Raw genomic sequence first — 20,212 nt, 5'->3', positions numbered from 1 at the left:
TTTTAGAGATTTTTATAGTAATGCGCAAAGCCCCAACACTGTAATAGGGGATTTCCTCATAAATAAAATTATTGAGCCAAATCTTAAAGTCCTCACTCAGTTTATTTATGTTTATGTTGACTGACCCAAGGAATCATTGATTCATTCTATAACCATTTGACTTTAAGGAAAAAATAATGAATAATGAAGTGGCACATCTATAGTGCTTTTTACCCAGCATGTTACAGAGGGGTAATCTGAAGCACAGAACCATGAAACGATTTGCCCAACTTTATGCAGGACAGTGACAAGAACTTAACAAAGGCCATACTGGGTCAGACCAAAGGTCCATCTAGTTCCGTATTCTGTCTTCTGACAGTGGCCAATGACAGGTGCCCTGCAGGGAATGAACAGAAGAGGTAATGAAGTGATCCACCCCCAGTGACCCATTATTAGCTTCTGGTAAACAAAGGCCATGGACATCATCCTTGCCCATCCTGGCTAATAGCCATTGATGGTAGACGATTATAAGGTATGGGTGGATGTGAACACTCATGCTGGAACTTTAAATGCACTCTCCTTTTAAATGCACTCACAAAATCAGTTTTGTCAGATTTACTTACCAGTTCGTAGTTGACTGGCAGGAAGCAGGGTTTCACCACCTGGAATAAAAAGGATAAAATAAAGATATTTCTCTGTTTGGGAGCCTAGTCTCACAAGGTCCGAGTGGCCTCAAATCCAACAGAATGCAGTTAAAAGTTTGCATTTGAGAGTTGAAAGTGCTCAAAAAGTCAGGCTAAGAACAAGCAATCTTATTTATAAATCAATTTTCAGGCAGAAAACACAAATTACACTCTCCTTATCTACAAAAGAAAGAAATCTAAGTTTGGATCTGCTACAGTATTCGAAACAGAATGTCAGCTTGACCTGAATTGGTACATCAATGCCACTTATGCTGAAGTTTAAGTTTCTGTGACCTGTACATGTGATGCAAGGCTTGGCATTTAAATGCCAAAATGGATGAAAAACCAGGAACAGTGTGACCATGTCAGACTATACTAACAGCCATGGGAAACAATTTGTAGCTGCTTTCTATAGCTATATGAAGGCTATGCCAACTACGTATACCATAAAGCTTCTGGGGGGGGGGGGCACATTATTCTTGATCATCCTCCAACATTCTGATCTTCGTCAAGGCCCTAGATAAGTGAGAGACGGTGTGGCCTGCATCTAAAGTGTGGCTGATGTAGAACAAGGTTAATTTTATGCTGGCTGCTGCTGGAAACAGAGTACTGAACTAAATGGAAGGCATATCTGATCCAGTATGGAAATTCCTACGTTCACTGGCATTTTAGTCCAGACACTTTCACAGTCTCTCATTGTGGCTTTCATAGTGCCGAACAAAATGAGGCAGAGGATGGCTCCTTGAGGCACTGCACAGGTCGGAGCTCTAAAGGTGGATGAGTACTACAAGGTTCACTGAATAACAAGTGTATACAAACAGCTCTGTTTTAATTCTGGGTTTATAATTTTACAACACTCCAACTGATTCTGGTGGGAAAGCCTTAGCATGGGCCATCTCCCCTCCCCCCATCAATGTCAGCACTAGGAAAACAAGAAGTTCAGTACCTATATAAGGCACATTTGGAGGGCAGCATGATACTGATCTGTTTGTTGCTTGTCCTGTTAGCAGCAACAGGTAACCAGGATTGATGTCTTCATCTATAGCTCAAAAAATCAGTGATAGGAGCTGAACGATACATGGCTTATTAGCATCCCACCATAATTCTGTAGTGTTCGCTAGTCTGGCCCAGAGGAAAATTCCTGATCATATTTGGAGTCAGGAAGTTGAGCCCTGAACATTTTGACAAGACGCAACAGCCAGACACCGGGGAAATAATTCTATTACATTTCATCCCATTTTTATTATTCCAGGTTTCAAGGCTGTCCAGATCTTCTTGGATAATATTCAGATCTGGTCTGAGGAGCCCTAACCCTCTATTGGAGTGGCCCCAGAGGACATGCTAGGAACAGCTACTTTGCACCTTGAAGCCTGGAACATTTACTTTGCCAGCTCCAGTAAAATACCCTTTCACTAAAGCCATATAGCTCAGGGCTGACTGGGATCTATCATCAGGACTAGTGATGCTAGGGCATAGCAGCTGATGCATCTGAATCGTGATGCATCTGGTACTCTGTTGAGTACCATAAGACGTCTAGTGTGCCACAGCACTGAATAGCAGCATTCATTGTCATCTTTAAAGGAAGACCCAATATATGTGACATCCCAGCAGGAATGAAGGGGTGCACACTGGATGGGGAATGACACAGGCAGAAAAAAGGTAGAGTTGACGATATCAAACAAAACCTACTCAGGTTTCTTAAATCCTATAAAGCTTCTATGCTTTAATAATTTTCTCCATCAGTGTGGAAATGGATGGTGTTTGCTTGGGAAAGATTTAAGTCATTGGGTCTCAATCTTTCCCATACCAGGAATCCCTGAAAAAGCCTCAAGACTGTCCTGCGACCACCCAAGTCTCCCAAGCTATTCCCAAATAAATGGTTGCTGGCTCTCACTCCCTGAAGCCTCTTTGTGACCCCTGAGTTTGACAGTCTATGGACCAAGTGACATGCATGGACATATTTTTTTTGCTGTGGATTTTATCATGGCTGCTGCTGACTTGTTAATTGTCTTTGTCCATCAGAGCAAACATATTAAACAGGTGGATAATGTTAATAACTGCCATGTTGTTTGAAGTGAAGACAGTTTCTGTCTCCCTCACCTTCTGCCTGACAGAGGCACATTCAACTTTATGTAACACCTTTACTCAGCACAGCCAGAGCTCTGCAAAAGTCAAAGGGCTTAATCAATGCTTTTATAGCCACAGATACCCTCGGGTGATGTTAAGAGGTGCATTGCGTGAGTGATGATGGCTGGAAGCCTTTTACCCACAGACTCCAGGAGCTGTCAGATTGTCTCCAAGTTGACTGGAAAAAATGAACTTCCTGGGGCTCCTGTCTAGAGGATCCATGATCTTCTCACTTGCCCCTAAATCAGTCCACCAGACTTCAAGCGGCTCACAGGAGTGGACCCTACCTCTAAGGAACTCATCCCTCTGAGAAGAGTTTACAGACTCTACCTGCATACTGGAAAGCAAGAGCCTGTATTATAGATGCCAACTTTTTGCAGCAAATGGGAGGAAAGGGCTCTCCATTTTTTTCCAGGCTCCTCTGGGCTTGCCATTTTAAAGGGACACGCTCCATTAAAAATCAGGTAAACTACCTGTTTTTTTCATGAAGAATGTATAGTTCTTCGGCACAGTTCTTGTGCAAGTGCACATGTACTGTGGATTTAAAGGCCTCAAAATTAAGGCAAAGTTTAACAACTTGAATTTATTGACTTAACTTTTTAACTATTATTGACTTCAATGGAACATAAGTATGTACTTAAAGTTAAGCACATAGTTTAGTGCTTTCCTGAGTAATAATGTCTTCCTGAGCCATGGCGTGAGTTCTGAGAAGTTCTGCGTTCATGCCCAACAATATATGTAACAAAGAATTAATTTAAAAATAAATTCTGACTCCAGTAATTATTCACATTTCCTGAGAAATGTGTTGGTTAGGGTTTTATCATCTCGGGACCATTCAGCCGTTTGTATTCAATAATCACATAGCAACTGAGATGACAAATATATTAACATAAAAAAGCTGATATGTCATTTGTTGGCTTTCTAACTGCACAAAGGGAAAAAATACATAACTGCTTGCTTTGACTGCTGTACTACAGTGCCCCCCTCTGTCATATTAAAGTGTCATTTGCTTGGACATCTGATGAGTAGATTCTACCGTTACCTTTCATACACTGCACCACCCCACCTCTGTTCTACTTTGACCTTTTCTTAATTTGTGAATGGTGCTTCCTTCTGCAACTATTCCAGCCTTCTAAGATAAACGGCCCTCTACAAAGAGCCTGCCAGACTGCTCCAGAACTAGGTTTCAAAGCTGCAACCTCACATTCCATTCAATGCTCTCCTAGAAAAGCTGCACGCCTTATTTGTTTAGTTATATTGGAGCATTCAACTCTGAACATTTGTTAACTAAAAGACTATGCAACAATATAGACAAAATATATTGTTCAAGAAAAACTTTTTGACCTGCAAAAAGGCAGTATGTTTCAGTATGGCTAATTTCCACACAGCAGTGTTATTGCAGAATATCTGACATTATTCCGAAATAACATAGTCTGCGTCTAAACGGCAAGCAGTTATTTTCACATAATGTCGAATTGATGTCAAGATGGAGGACTTCTTACTCCAACTCCTGTGACCCTCATTTTATGGAGAGTAAGGTAAGTCAGAGTAAGAGAGCTCTACCTCAGACTTCCTGCTGAGTAGACAGCACCAAAAGCCGAAATAAGCTATTTCGATTTAAGCTATACAATTGATGTAGCTCAAGTTGCGTAGCTTATTTCTGATTTATTCCTGCTGTATAGATGTGCCCTATGTTAATAATTGTTTTGAAAGGATGGTAGGCAGATTGAAAGGAATGAAAAATACAAAGTACAGATAGTGCTATGCTTGCAAAGTATGTAAGAATTTCACTTATATAAGAAGAGCCTGATAACTTTTTGCTAAAATGACAGAAAACAAAGACTAGATTTGTCATGAATAAATACAGATTAATAAAAATATTTTAAAACTTTTAATTGATTAACAGCTCCAGATACACATTAACTTTCTTTACTTGGAGTTTATTATCACCTCACATTGTTTGGGGGAAAAAAAACCTACTTTGCTAAAATGCCCAAAAGGCTGCTTTGGTTTTACTTCAGTATCTGAAAATAATGGTATCATCTGCTGAAATACTGGTGTTTGTCAGTGACTACATTTTCAAAACAATACACTTTGTGGCACCATTTTTAGGGTCACAAAATAAGCATAAAAAGAAAAAAACTACATTTTATAAAAATGTATAGTACTACCAATTTCTGAACCAAACACATCCATATGTCTCAGAATGGAGATTTTTTTTTCAGAAGCTTAGTGTTTGAAATGAATTTTCAAACACTCAAAAAGTGCCATTAGAATTCACTGTACCCAACAGATAACACCAAAGTTGTTTTACACAGGCAACATTTCCCTCCAAATACTTCATACTTAACACTCATTCTACTGGACTGTTTATTCCTGGTACATATAGCAAATGCTAGTCAGTATAGTAATACTGAACAATTTCTAGGTTAATTTTACATACACACACATTTTGATTGACAAAATAAAGAAAAACTGACACATTTTCAGAAGTCCCCAAAGGAGTTGCTAGGATATTGCAGGCAAAATAAGGCCTATTCCACTATAATCCAAACCTACAATTACTACAGCTATTTGTCACTTCCTATGAAAATGCTCCTCATCAAATTATAATTTGTAAGGGGAATTTTCCAAACCAAATTGTCTATAGACATTTAGCATACTAAATTTTTAAGATAATAATAGGAATTCAGTGAATTTTACAAAATTAAAATTAGGCTAAATTAAGATATAACATGTGTGGATTCATGGCCGTGTAAAAAGCAGCAGAGATTTGCTTATTTATTCATTTTACAGCTCCATCTAACAGCTATTAGAAACCAAAACGTATTAGTATGGCCTACAAATAAATGCAGCCTTATACATTGCATGTTGTGATGCTTAATTCTACAATAAATTTACTAAGGAAAAGAATGAGGAAATACAGTCAGACACTTACATTTTAAACCTAGCTGTACTGGAGACTTTTTCTGTGGCCTTATTAAATTCTCTGCTGCAGAGTTTTCTGTCTGATAAAATGAGGCTAATACTGTGCTTACCTACCTCAGAGAGGTGTCATGAAGGGTTAGTTAATGTTCACAGAACTCTTTGAAAGTAGAAAGCACCATCACATATAGCCACTAAGCATTATGACATCTAACACATGAGCCTATTCCTACATTCCTGACACAAGCAAAACTCTTTGCTGCCTCATTTGGGATTACAGAGCCCTTTGATAGTACCGTAAAAGGAAAGTTATATCATCTCAGAAGATATTTTATACTTCAGTGCATTTAAATACACTCAAACCCCTGTGCAAAAAACACCCATGAAACAATAAAACAAGTTGTTTAATATGAAATCATTGGAACTGTTAGAAAAAGAACGCTCAGTAACAAATTGGAGTGCTCTAAGAAATAAAAAAATGTATTGTTCACATTTCTCTGCCACCTGGAAGCTTGGCTTTTTTCTCCACAGTGTCTTGTTTGATTTGGCAAGGTCACACACTTGACCTATATTGACACCCCCCAAAAGAAAACCATGAACATGTCAGCTTGCAAATGGAAAAAGTTGCTTGCTACATAAATCAAAGTCCACCTACAGTTCTCTCAAAGGGCACCCACAAGAGAGATATTTGGTACATGTGGGGCATTTGAAAGTTGCAAAACCGAAGGAACTCTTCAGAGCAGGCATGTCCAAAGTCCGGCCCGCGGGCCAATTGCGGCCCGTGTTCTGGTTTAATACGGCCCCCCAGGTAATTTGGCAATATCTATCTTTTATGGCCCCCAACGAATCCATATGTATTGAGATGAATACATTGTAAAATCTCAGTTAATGTCAGTTGGTCTAAATCAGTTATAAATATATTTGGACACAACATGTATACTTGGTGTTATGTTCCTGTTCATATTTTTTGAACTTAAAAGTTGATAGACAACCTTTATTGCCAATAATATGTAATGTACTTTACAATGTTCCTGACATATATTTCAGCTTCCTAGATTTTTTTTTATCTGGCCTTCAGATATGAAAGGCAGAGTGATTTAACACCTGTTTAGATTTGTCATCCATGTGACGAAATGAAAAGTATGCCGTTTGCAATAAACTTTGCATAAAATAGTTAATTTGCATTTAATTTGAATGGTTCAAAGAATGTCTGGCAAAATGGTCGGCCCTCACGCATGTTCACTTCATCAAATCTGGCCCCCTTTGAAAAAAGTTTGGGCACCCCTGCTTCAGAGTAACCAAAACCTATATGGGTTCCTGCATGCAGTAATGGAGGAGATATCCAGTAATTAATCACAGACAGGTAATAACAGATCAACATTTTCTATGTCAGCTCTTGAACTCGGATAACTGGCTATGCCCCCAAAAATGTCCAGAGGCAAAGAAACAAATTAAAATGGAGTCTTGAGGTAATTAGAGTCAGTGACTAGCAAAACTTTTGTTTTCCCCAACTCTCCCACCAACTCCAGTGTGATCTTGGGTAAGAGACTAATCCTATCTGTGACTTAGTTTGTCCAGCTGAGCAAGGTGTATACTAGTACTTACTCCCACAAAGGGCTATTAGAGACTTAATTAATGCAAGGTTTGTAAAGGTTTAAAATGCTCGGGCAAAACAGTTACATAAATGCTTTTTTTTTTCAAAGTGTCTTGGGTTTTGTTGATTTTTTTCCTCAAAAAAGTGAAAACAAACAAACCACCCCCCTAATCCAATGTTTTTTTTTTATCAATTGTACTTCTTTTTATTGAGAGTATCCACTTCTGCTTTCTTTGTATCAGGTCTGACCTCCAAAGGCTTAATTAGGTACACATTCCACAGTGAATTCTGGTATCCTTTTAGGATTACAGACCTATTTATTTTGATATAATCCCCATGAGAAAACATGCTTCATTTACAAAGTCAAACAGATCTTACACACTCCCAGAAAGGACTTTGGAAAGAAGTGGAAAAATGGTTCCATGGAAGTTTTCCACCCTCAAGGGAATTAACTATTAGTACACACGGAATTTTCTATAGAAAAAACAACTCAGGTGTACATCAGACCTGTATTATCTCAGGACTTTAGCCTGAGACCTAGACTTTGGGGAGATTTCCCATGCTCTAAAACCTCAGGACTTTTGTTGCTAGAACATCAGCATCATAATTACCATTGCTAGAGTGAGCACAACTATGAACATGGCCTCAAAAGGATCTGAGGAGGAATACAGATCAGCCCTGCCATGATAGACCACAGAGAAAATACTTTTTTGAACTTTCACCTTCACTTATCTCAGAACTCACTGAATATCAGCAACAGATTATTTTCCTGATTTGAGAGATTAAAGTATAAAATGATTAATTATATTTTTAATGGGAGAGAGAAATTGGAGAGGAGATAGGAGGAAAACTCCAGTAAGCAGCCAAAGGGAAAATGCCAAGATTTTCAATTTCCCATCATAGGCAGGTATGCTGTACTCCCCTTGTTGACTGAAGTATTATGTCTGATTTTCAAATACATTCATCACTATTTTGCAGTTGTAACCCAACCTTACACAGGATTGCTTCTCCCCTCTCCACTCAGCGGCTAGTTTTAAATACCATATATATGAGTCTTCTTCAACCTATGAGCTATCAATCTTGAGTTCTTTCAGGCACTAGAGAGATTCATACATTAAGCTCCACAAATCCAGTTTTCAGCCCCCCCACAGATAACAGCAAAGAGGTCTCATTATCTAAATCTCTTCCATTGGCATAGTATAGAAAGACTTTGAAACAGGTGGGAGTTAAATAGCACTATTTAACCACATAAACAATATGTTATATCACCCTTCCTCATAATACCTACCAGATATAGCCTGTTCACCATGAGATCCACAACCTGGGGCTTCAAATTTACAAACCACTTTCAGAGATGAAATGTTGTTTTGTTTTCACTGATATCATACAACTCTACTCTTCCACATTCTCACCTCCCACTGCCTTCATTTTTATTGTGAAGAGAATGGCAATGATTAAAATGGTTTGTGCTTTTGCTGACACAGTCTGTTTACTATCTGGAAAGATTTACCTTTAAAAGCTTTGGTGTCAAACTGCTTCCTCCGGAGTAGAGATCTAAGGAAGATGGGACACTTCCTTGAGAAAAATCCCTGGGAGGATCTTCTTGTGGGAGCTTTCCCACACTACTCCATCAGAGAACAGGATTTACCCCATTTAGAAAAAGGTGCAACCTGGCCCCCATCCAGGCTCCTTGGTCACATAGTTCCAGGTGTGACTTCCCAGGGGCCCCTCTCAGGGTTAAGCAGAAGAGGAAATGCAACACAGCTTAAGGATATAGTCCCTTTCAAGGTAATCCCTACACAGACGGTGGGGAGATGAAATGCATTCCTCTGGCCCATCTAGTCTCTGGTCCTTTCCACCTTGGACCTCACAGAGAGTCTCCATCAAACTCAAGGGGAGGGAGGTCAGTGCCAAAATGATGACTAAGCCTCCCCCACCCCCACCTGACATGGGGAAGGGAAGGGAGCCTGGTCTGATGGACCGAACTGAGTATTGAACTAAGGCTCTTCTCTTTGGCTCTGTTTCCCTTTCTGCTCAGTTTCCCAGATTATAAACTCCAGGGTAGGAACTACGTCATTGTATGTGTTCGCATAGTACTTGGCACCAAGGTGCCCCCTAGCATGATATTGGCCTCAAAGAGATTTTGCAATACAAACAACAACAACAATCTGTGCATGGGGGACTCCCCGATGTGCGTATCTGCCTGTGAGAGGATATCACCCCATACAAAGCCTGAAGGGGTTAAGGTGCGCCCATAAACTGCCCCAGAGGAGAAGCCATAGAGCAATAATTAAAGAGGAAGCGCAGGTGGATAAGAGAGGAGAAAGGGGCTGCAGAGAAAGAGGCTCAGAGTGAGAGAAGATAAAGCAGGAAGTGGCCCAGGGATACAGCAGCAAGGTTTGGTACTGTGCAAACCTTGCCCTCTTGTAGGGTCTTTGGGCTGGAACCCAGTGTAGAGGGCAGGCCTTAGTTCCCCTGCCAGCCACTGGGTAGTGGCACCGGTTAACAGGCAATGAGAGGAATGACTGCCTTGGACAGTGGGTTCTGAGAGACTTCGATACCCCAGGAAGGAAGGACTACTGTGACATGGCTGAAGCTCTAAGCCATGAAGAAGGAACAGCTGAGTCCCCAAGAGAGCAACATGGGGAGAGTGATGGCATGAGCAACTACAGGATGGATACTGCACTTGAATAGCTAATCCCCAGATGATGCTGGAAAGAGCCACCCCTGGTGGTGAGCAGAGCACCCTTTGACACCACTCTTACCATTTACCTTGGACCAATATTTACTTCAAGAAATTGGGGCATATTTTATTTTCCTTATAGTCAGGTGACTATGTTTCAAATGCAAGCTTTAAGGGAGGAGTCGGGGCTACAGAAAAGGAACCAAACACAAGGATTGAAGCACTGAGTAAATAATATTGTTGGTATCATTTCTAAATTAATCACTTTTGCTGGGCTTTCTTACAGTCACCATGTTGACCACTTAGCATGTCAACATTCTCCAACGTTTATTTGACCCTGCCTCAGTGCAGGACATTGGGTTTGATGACCTCTTGAGCCCTACATTTCTATTATTCCAAACTGCTGATGTACCAAATAGGTTAGACAACACTGGAAGTGCATTTTCCCCTACCTATGCGATGCATTCAGCAGCACTAACGTGGTTACATTAGTTTAGTCTTTTAAAATTATTGCTATGAGATTTCTGTCAACTAGGTAACAAAAATGAGAAGTCCTGTTTCAGCAATGTACTTAAATGCACGTCACGCTTTAAACAAGGCAAGCGGCCCCAGTGATTTCAATGTAACTATGTACTCATTCAAAGTTAGACATGTGCTTAAGTGCTTTGCTGACCTCAAGCCAAAGAATGCCCAGGTTGTAACCTTTAGGTAAAACCTATTATTTCTATACTGGCAAGAGTTGGCGCAAAATTCTCACTTACTGGCTATGTCTAGACTGGCCCCTTCTCCGGAAGAGGCATGCAAAGCAGGGAAGTCAGAATAGGGAAATCCACAGGGGATTTAAATATCCCCCGCGGGATTTAAATAAACATGGCCGCCGCTTTTTTTCCGGCTTGGGGAAAAGCTGGAAAAGAGCGTCTAGACTGGCGCGATCCTCCGGAATAAAGCCCTTTTCCGGAGGATCTCTTATTCTTACTTGCAAGTAAGATCCTCCGGAAAAGGGCTTTATTCCGGAGGATCGCGCCAGTCTAGACGCTCTTTTCCGGCTTTTCCCCAAGCCGGAAAAAAAACGGCGGCCATGTTTATTTAAATCCCGCGGGGGATATTTAAATCCCCTGTGGATTTCCCTATTCTGACTTGCCTGCTTTGCATGCCTCTTCCGGAGAAGGGGCCAGTCTAGACGTAGCCACTATGTATGCACCTACTGAACCTGCAGCTACACCGAAGTCAAAAAACCCCACCTCCATTCTAAGCTGGTTGGAGCAGATCCCTTCATCTGTTGTGTTCCACTTGGAACTTTGATGTAGGAATGCTCCTCAACAAAGGCAGCTTTTCTGATCTTCCCATCCAATAACGCAAAGGAAGGCTACTCAGTCTGTTCCACTCTAGTTCTCTCCTTCAGCTTCCACAACACAGGTGTAGAAGTTCTTCTTGCCCTTCCTATTTTGTTTACAGCTCAACTGGCTCATGAGGACAGGTGAAGAGACTGCTATCATCTTCCACCTGGAGTTAGATGAGACCTTTGAAACCTATGGTGCTTCTCCAGACTGCACTGCCAAGCACAAGTTCTCCATCATTGGTTTCTACAGTTACTACACAGAACCCTAAACTCAAAATAAGATACACAATATGCATATCTCATTTTGAATCTATTTTGAAATAGCTTATTTGAAATTTGGCACATCTACACTGCGTCAAATTTCAAAGTAACGCACTATTTCGAGCCATCCCTTATCCCTCGTGCAAAGAGGTTTACTGGTCTGCTAAAATAGTGCACCCGTTATTTCAAAATAATGGGAGTCTTGTGTAGATGCGGGGTAGCTATTTTGGTATCCTGAAATAGCCATGCAGTGTAGACATACCCTCAAAGGTCACCTTTACATGGGACTTACAAAAACAGATGCAGACAATTTCTAAGCTTATTCTTTTTAATTTGTAGATCAGCCTTTTCACATACAATTATTGGGTGTGAGCACAGAAATTCTGGGAGTTTGCATGAGTGCATATGCACCCCAAGAGATTTTGAAGATGCATATATAGAAGCCTACTGAAATTATATTCCTATAATGTTCTGCCTATTCCCATCACATAAAATATTGTACAGCTGATTTGATGAAGCAAACATGTATTTATTGTGCACTGGGGATGAACTTAGAACTGTCCTAGATCCAACTTTTATGAAGCAATGGTTTAATTGAACAAATCTGTTGTATGATAAATCTGATCATTCCAAAAGAGAGGAAAATGACATTAGAAAAGAAATACGGGTTTAAGCAAACTCTGAATGGTAATTCCAGAGACAGCTTTCATTGTCTGTTTCAGATCATAAGTTACATTAAGATCAGACTTACATTGAGCTATGAGTCTTTTCAGCTTTACTTATTATTTTATTCCCACTATAAAAACCTAGATATTATTGCAATCTTCCTATTACAAAACAGTGTCTACATAAGGGATTCTATAGATCTCTGACTTGTCCTTTTTTGTTGAGATGTAATACAGGCAGTCCCCGGGTTACGTACAAGATAGGGACTGTAGGTTTGTTCTTAAGTTGAATCTGTATGTAAGTCGGAACTGGCATCCAGATTCAGCCGCTGCTGAAACTGATCAGTTTCAACAGCAGCTGAATCTGGACACCAGTTCTGACTTACATACAGATTCAACTTAAGAACCCCAGGCGTCCCCAAGTCAGCTGTCGCTGAAACTGATCAACAGCTGATTCCAGGAAGCCCAGGGCAGAGCAACTGTGCCTCGGGCTTCCTGTAGTCAGCCGCTGGTCAGTTTCAGCAGCGGCTAACTTGGGGATGCCTGGGGCAAAAGGCCCAGTGTAGACAGCTCAGATTTGTTTTGCACAAAAAAGCCCCGATCATGAAAATGGTGATTGGGGCTTTTTTGCGCAAAAGTGCGTCTAGATTGCATGGACGCTTTTCCGCAAAAAGTGCTTTTGCAGAAAAGCGTCTGTGCCAATCTAGAGGCTCTTTTCTGCAAATACTTTTAACAGAAAACTTTTCTGTTAAAAGCATTTGCGGAAAATCATGCCAGTCTAGACGTAGCCAATGGGTTCAAAAGGAAGCGTGTTCTGTACTAAGCTGCCAACACCACTCTCTCCAACACCACAGAGGATCCTGACTCAGGTCTTGTTGTTTTATGAATTTTTAGGAGTCTGCAGACCAAGGTAGTACCACTGAAAAATGGCCAACATCAGAATGGGAGTAAAAAATGAAATATGTCCACTAACTCAGTCATTTTCAATGTCAAAATCTCAGCATCTGACAATGAAAGTTCCTAAGAAAATTTTGGCATTAAGCTTTGTATGCTCTAATTGTGTCTCCCTCCTCTCCCAAGCTTTAAAAAAAAATGCAAATGTGACAAAAGAAACAAAGGATGGTTTGAGGCACAAGATTATGATTATGTTATTTTAAAAAATATTATTTGTGTTCATTGTATTAACATTTATTAGATTATGTTTTAACTGCTCTCTACTTGTACATTTTTGTACCACCCTACAAGAGAATGAGGGAAGCAGCCCTTTAGAATAAAATTAGTAAAACATATATACAATTATTATTAAAATCTTGTGTTACAATATAAGGGTATGTCTACACTACCACCCTAGTTCGAACTAGGGTGGTAATGTAGGCAACCGGAATTGCAAATGAAGCCCGGGATTTGAATTTCCTGGGCTTCATTTGCATCTTGCCGGGCGCCGCCATTTTTAAATGTCCGCTAGTGCGGACTCCGTGCCTAGTCCGTGTAGCCGTGCGGCACGGAGTCCGCACAAGCGGACATTTAAAAATGTCCCGGGCTTCATTTGCAACTCCGGTTGCCTACATTACGACCCTAGTTCGAACTAGGGTGGTAGTGTAGACATACCCTAAGAGAGTACAAATAAACACTGAGAAAGCTAAATGTATAGCTCAGGCTTTTGATAACAAATTGTACAAGCTGCACTTACTGAAAACTGGGTGTGTATTTATAGCTTCATGCATCTGCAGTATTCTTTGTCTGCCAATACTTTCCAACAATGCCATTACTCATGTTTTCTTTAGAGTACTCGTTGGATTCCCTTTCATGAAAGTGGTAAGACATTCCCACTGGAAGTTACGCGCACTGTCTGAGCATTTCAAATCCCTCAGCCTCATGCCGTAACCAGAATATTGTCCATGTTGTGTAAGAGTCCCCAATAGCTTGTTATAGAATCATGGTCATGTTCATTAAAATTATTTACAGCATAACACTGTAACAGTCCAAACGCTACAGCTTAGTATGCTATAAGATAGCTACAGGTTGGACTGCTTGGACTGGCACTCTCAGGATCTGACTGGTCCCGAACTAGAGAATTTGCCAGATGAGGGGAGGTCCCCTGCCACTGGCCCACCAGTCCTTCCCTCTGCCAGCTCAGCTTCTTGCCCAGCCATGCCCCCTGTCTCTGGCCCGGCTGTGGAGTTGCTCCCATACCGCCAGCCCTGTCCAGGGCTACCACAGGCTCCTGGCCCTGCTGCTGCAAGCTGCCAGCAGCAGATGGGGCTGCCAGATGCCAGCCCCGCTGCCACTGGCTTCCTGCCCCACTGCTATGGGCTGTCATGGGCTCCCAGTCCCGCTGCTGCATGCGCCCAGCCCAGGTTTTGCAAACTCCTGACCCTGCTGCTGCCGGCTCCTGGCTGCTGATGGTTAGCCAGGGCTGCCACAGGTATCCAGATGCTAGCTGGGACTCAGAGCAAGGGGTAAGGGTCAGGGCAGAGGATTGGGAGGTGTGTGTGGGCTTGGGGGTGGGGAGGAAGAGGGTGGCTGGCTACTGCTCCGGGGGGTCAGGCCAAGATGGCATAGGCCACATTGCCTGACCAGCTGCTGCTCCCCAAGGCTGGGGCCCTTGCTGCCTCCTTGTTGCATGTATAACCATCCCCCACGCTTGCTCCCCTCCACCGTTGTCATTCAGGAGTATAACTGTCCCTGTTATCATAACCCCTTCCTTTCCATTCAACCAGAAACAAACACATTTCATGCACGTCTCATTGTTCTTTCTTAAGTAATGATAGGAAGAAGCTGAACAATAAATTTGCTGGTCCTACCTCTTACCATTTAAGAGGAGTCCTTGAACAAACAGATGCACAGACAGATACACAAAATTTTCCTCAAATATATAATAGATATCTAGGGTTTGTGTTTCTACTGGTGGTGCACATATACTCATACTTCAATTCACATAAAATGTATTGCTTTCATACACGACAAAAATAAGAGGGAACATTCTACCAGCGCACAACCCAAACATCAGGTGGACTGATCATGGGGTAGGAGGAGGCATTTTCTATTCTGCCCCAAGGCCCAGAAGTTCTGACAGTGGGCTGGACTGTCACCACTGGTCTTCACAAAGCTGAGGATCTCTTTGGTCTTAACAATCACAATAAAAACTCATGGGTAAAGCTGTGGGTGTAAGTGTACAGTAAGACCCAGCCACTTTTAAAAAAAGAATTACAAGGAGTGGGTGGCAGAGAGCTCTAAGCTATTCGTCTCTGGAAACCAGGATTCAAATGTGACATGGGTTATAACATGCCCTAAATGATTGTCCCAGGCAACAACAGTGTGAAACACATCGTTCCCGTCCCTTTGATCCCACGTGATGCCCTTTATAAAGATGACAAATTTTTCCCCACCCTCCAGTGATAAAAGGATTCCTGCTCCATGAAGGCAGCCTGTGTTAGGTCTCCAGTGTCTATACAGAGTGAATAAGAATAGAGCAGGAAAGAAAAGGAGATCCTCCCCCAAATCACCAAAACCAAAGCAGTTTTCAGATAGAGAAAAGGTATAGCTGTTGACGGCAGAACCTTCCTGCTGAAAAAGTAATCTGTACCCTTGAACTTACATGAAGAAAAAGAAATAAAGAAATCATGTTAAGATTCTTTTCTCCCCAGTTATTGGATTTAGGGTGATGCTGGTGTTTTGCTGATAAAAAGCCTAGGAATTTGCACTTACCAATTAGGCCTTTCCACAAAGCAGCCTTCTAGTATCTTAAAAAAGTAAGATTAACAATAATTTCTTTTCCAACAACAGTCTGTTTTAAAATGTGTGTAGTTTTTTTCAATCTGAGGAAAGCATAGCAACCAACAGTCCTATGTACAACCTCCAGCACGGCATATCTGCTCATTTAACAATGCAGTCTTTATGCCCATAGAAACCAATTTCAAATCATTATGTCACTCTACTGCTGACAGTCTGTGTTCAGCCAGAACAGTTCATTAGAATGACATTAAATCTAGTGGAGCACAAAACATTTTGCAGATTGTAGAATCTAGTATTACCTTGCAGAACCATTTATGGGGTCAGTCCTGCAAAATCCAAAGGCCACTTTCAGTTGGAGTAAAACTTCATTTTGTAACCCTCTGAGTGTATTCCTGGTACCAGGAAATGAGCATGATTTCTCACTCAGTCTCCATACTATGCAATATGAAGATGGTTTTATATTTGGTAATAAAGCCCAAACCTCACTGTAAAAACCCTTAAAGTTTGCAATCCTCATTGAATTTGTTCTGATTGATGGATTCCTGTTGAGACCATTCACAAGTCAGAGTTTCATGTGGCTTTCACTTAACAACTTTAGGCAGGCCTTCATCTGAGTTTTAGATTCATTCTAACCCAAAACCTTAAAAAAAATGTAGCACAGGCAAAAAAGCAGGAGCTGAACCCATGAGTACTAAAAACAAAGGAAAATGTCACACAAATTGTCAAAAAGCAAGTCCTCTATGTTTCACACAATTCTGCTTTTAACGGCTTTCATGTGACCGTACAATAATAGCGTACATGCAGCAACTATAATCACTGGCTATTTTTACATTTTAAATGAGGCTAAACCAAATTTATTTTCTGTTTAACCAGCTCTTAATGAAAATTAATTTTATAACAATAATAAATTAATGACAGTTAAAAATCCATGGAGGCACATTGAAAGAAGGGATTGTCTAATTTGAATCTTCAGATTAAAATTACTGGTGTTTAAAAATTTCTCTTCCAGAAAAGAAACATCTTGATTGTGCTCAACACATTATCTGAAATTTAACATGGGAAGAACTCAATTGTGAAATGTTACTAATATTGTAATGTTATAATCAAAGTTGGAAAGTTTTTAGTTAAAAGTGGCATTTGACTCTATTGTCATTAGAGTAGGAGCCTTCTTTTTTTAAGATGCTACATATGGTAGCATAAAAGCTTGAGTACCAGTTTCTATCCTGCTTTTATACTTGTTTAAATATCCAAGAAAAATATTCTTTCTTTTCTTAATTTACACAACATGACTTCCATAAACACTGACAGGAGCAATACACAAAGGAAAAATATATTCTTCATTCACAATTAAAAAGCCGAAACTTATCATTACAATGGCACTGAAGGCACCACAATTATTTATATTTCCAAGTAATGTAGTGCCTATAGGAATATAGTGGGCCAAATTCTGCACTGGTTACATGCACACAACTCCAGAAGACTACATGTGATAAATGTCAGCAAAATGGATGTGGTGTCCTAGATCACCTAAAATAATCTGAACACAGACAAAACTAATACAATCTTCCAAATATATCCCTCTATCCAGTGAATTCATGAAACCTAGACCATGATCCCATTAGATCTGATGTTATATCTTCTTGAGAATCTGAAGTGTAAGATGCCTCAAACACCTCTCTTTTGAGCAGTGTGCTAGATTGCCTATTGTAGCTACTCTTGAGAACATTTCCCCTAAACTTTTCTTTACTCAGGTAACCTAGTATACTAAAACAATAATAAAGGCTAAAGAAGTGCTCCTTTATGTGTCAGCAATGAACAAATAAATATAATAGACACCTAATGGTGTATAGTATATCACAGCTAGATAACACATTACTTGGGATATATCGTGCCCTACAGAGAGCTGAAAACCAACTACAGTACTTTCTGTTTTCAGAAACTCATGAGAACGCAGAACAGCTAAAATCACCATCCCTATATTGCTGCACAGAACAGAGCTAATGGACAAAATCCACCAGGAGAAGATAATTGCATATGCACAGCTTCTACTGAAGTCAGTGGGATTCAAACATGTGCATCTGAAAGCAGGATGTAATCCAACCTGTGGTTTGAAACAGGAGGCTTAACAGGATGAAGAAAAAGAAATACCAATTTGTATTTCTAAAAGCAAAAAAGGACAAAAGGTAAGGCTCTTTTATACAGCATATTTCTGTTTATACTTGGGTTTTTCTTTCAGTTGGGAGAAAAGACCTGAAAATACACAATCACAAGTTAAAACTAATGTTGATATTAGAATAGTAAGAATCCAGTATATTTGTGACAGATAGTTACCTGGCCTGTGAAATTTAACTGTAATCATGTTCTATAGCATTGGTTCCCAAACTTTTCGGCATCACACCCCCTTTTTGATTTTTGAGAAACCCTTACGCCCCCCCTCCCAAAAAAATAGCAGCAAAACTTGGGATGGGATTGACGTGTGTGTGTGTGGCTGGGTCACCTTGCGCCCCCCCTCCCTGGAATTTCTTCACACCCCCCAGTTTGGGAACCCATGTTCTATAGCATAATTGTTCATAGTTCAGTTAAACTGAAGATCCAAACTCTTCAAAAGAATTATAGTAGTAAGTACAATGAGTTATAGTTCATGACAGCAAACTACAGAGAGCGAAGTCATAATGAAAAAAATGACTTCACTATAAAAAGAATTCCAGTGGTTATGTATGTATAAATACACACTCCAGAGAGAGAGAGAAACAGACACACAGAGAATGTGATGATCTACCTACAAATTTCTAGAACTATTATATTTCAGGTTACTTTGATCTTGTATATGTAATTTAATGAAGCTAATCTAATGCTCTGTGGTGCTCAGGTGCTCTGACAGGGATGGTGGGGGAAAGAGAGAGTCAGGAGCCTCCTAATCCAGGCACAAACTGCAAAGTTGGATCTTTCCACGTGGCTCCAACAAGTGCCAGCAAGAGGAAACAACTATCACAATTCCCCTCCCTGGGAGCATTTCTCCCTCTCCAGACTCAGCAGTACACACCAGCCAAGGGCACATGGTGCTTCCTCTTACAGCAAGCGGGAGGATGCATCCAGCATTTCCTCACATCCATCTGGTCTGAGCCACATCATCCTGAAGTGTAGGATGGTGCTGAAGCCAGACATGCACCCAGAACCATTCTGCTCCACTATTCTTCATGGCCACCTCAAACAGTAGCAGAGCTGGTGATGACTGGTGTGTGTGTTGCCTTCCTTCCCCCGCACCTGTTTTGTCTCTTAGTTCCTACCCCCTGAATTTGTGTTCCTGGTTAAGGTGGCACATGTGTGTGTATGTACACAGTGCTGGGGGTGGGCAGCTACTCAGGCTCACTGCTACATATCTGCTCTTTGGGCTATAGGTTGAACCTCTTCTGAACTGGGACTCTTTGGTCCAGCAACATCCATGATCCAGCAGAACTACATATGTTCCAGGACCAGAGTGCCCCAGTGGAGGATGGGGCTGGAGCCCAGTAGCGAGGCTGCCCTGCGATGGCATAACTGAGAACCCGGCAGCAGGACTGCTGCTCAGTGGCGATACTGCCCAGTGGGGCTGGGAGGCAGTGGGGCTTCCCAGTAGCAGGACAGGAGCCCAGGAGCAACACTGCCACCTGGTTGTGCAGCTGCCCAGTGAGACTGGGAGACAGTGGTACTGCCCCACAGAGCCAAGAGCCTGACAACAGAGTTGCCCAGCGGTGGGGCTGGGAGTGAGGAGTTCCACTGCTGCCTGGCAGAGCTGCTTGGAGGGGCTGTGAAGTAGCAGGGCTGCTCAGCGGGGCTGGGGCCCAGTCATGGGGCAGCTGCTTGTTGGCACAACTGAACCTCAGCCACGGCAGCGCAACTACCTGGGGAACCGTGAGGCAGCAGGGCTGTCACCTGGGGCCGGGAGCCCTGTGCGCAGAGGGGTTGGTGGCACGGGGGCAGCTGGCCAGGATGCTGGCAACCAGACCATGGCTGGGGGTGCCGATGGCAGAGGTGAGGGGCAGAAATAACCTCCCATGGGCCAGCAAAATTCTTCATTCAGGATCATTCAGGTGCTGAGGGTGCCAGACCAGGGAGGTCCAACCTGTATTACCCTGTTTTATGCACACTGCACGCTCTCTCTTTGGTGAGCTTTTTGATTGCTATTCTGCAGGAAATAATACCCAATCAGTAATCTTTGTTCATTTTATTATTTTTACAGCT

The 20,212-nt window shown here is 41.5% G+C and overlaps 1 protein-coding gene across 11 annotated transcripts in view; it reads right to left on the bottom strand.

Annotated features, from left to right (window-relative positions):
- The window catches only part of TNS3 (tensin 3), a 430,864-nt gene that overhangs the window by 215,647 nt on the left and 195,005 nt on the right, over positions 1-20,212 (bottom strand). For 10 of the 11 annotated variants that reach the window (XR_012901850.2, XM_006136339.5, XM_006136336.5 and 7 more), the window contains one exon: positions 603-641. The exons of the other annotated variant lie outside the window; for it this stretch is intronic. Coding sequence is in view for 4 of the 10 variants with exons in the window: in XM_006136339.5 (XP_006136401.3) it covers positions 603-641 (39 nt within the window). In the remaining 6 variants the exon portion in view is untranslated. The remainder of the gene's footprint in view (positions 1-602; positions 642-20,212) is intronic. 11 annotated transcript variants of the gene reach the window in all.

This window comes from Pelodiscus sinensis, chromosome 2, assembly GCF_052426305.1.
Source record: "Pelodiscus sinensis isolate ZL-2025 chromosome 2, ASM5242630v1, whole genome shotgun sequence".
NCBI classification, from domain to species: Eukaryota; Metazoa; Chordata; order Testudines; family Trionychidae; genus Pelodiscus; species Pelodiscus sinensis.
The sequence above is the reverse complement of the archived record's forward strand: the minus strand, read 5'-3'. Positions and strand labels throughout refer to the sequence as shown.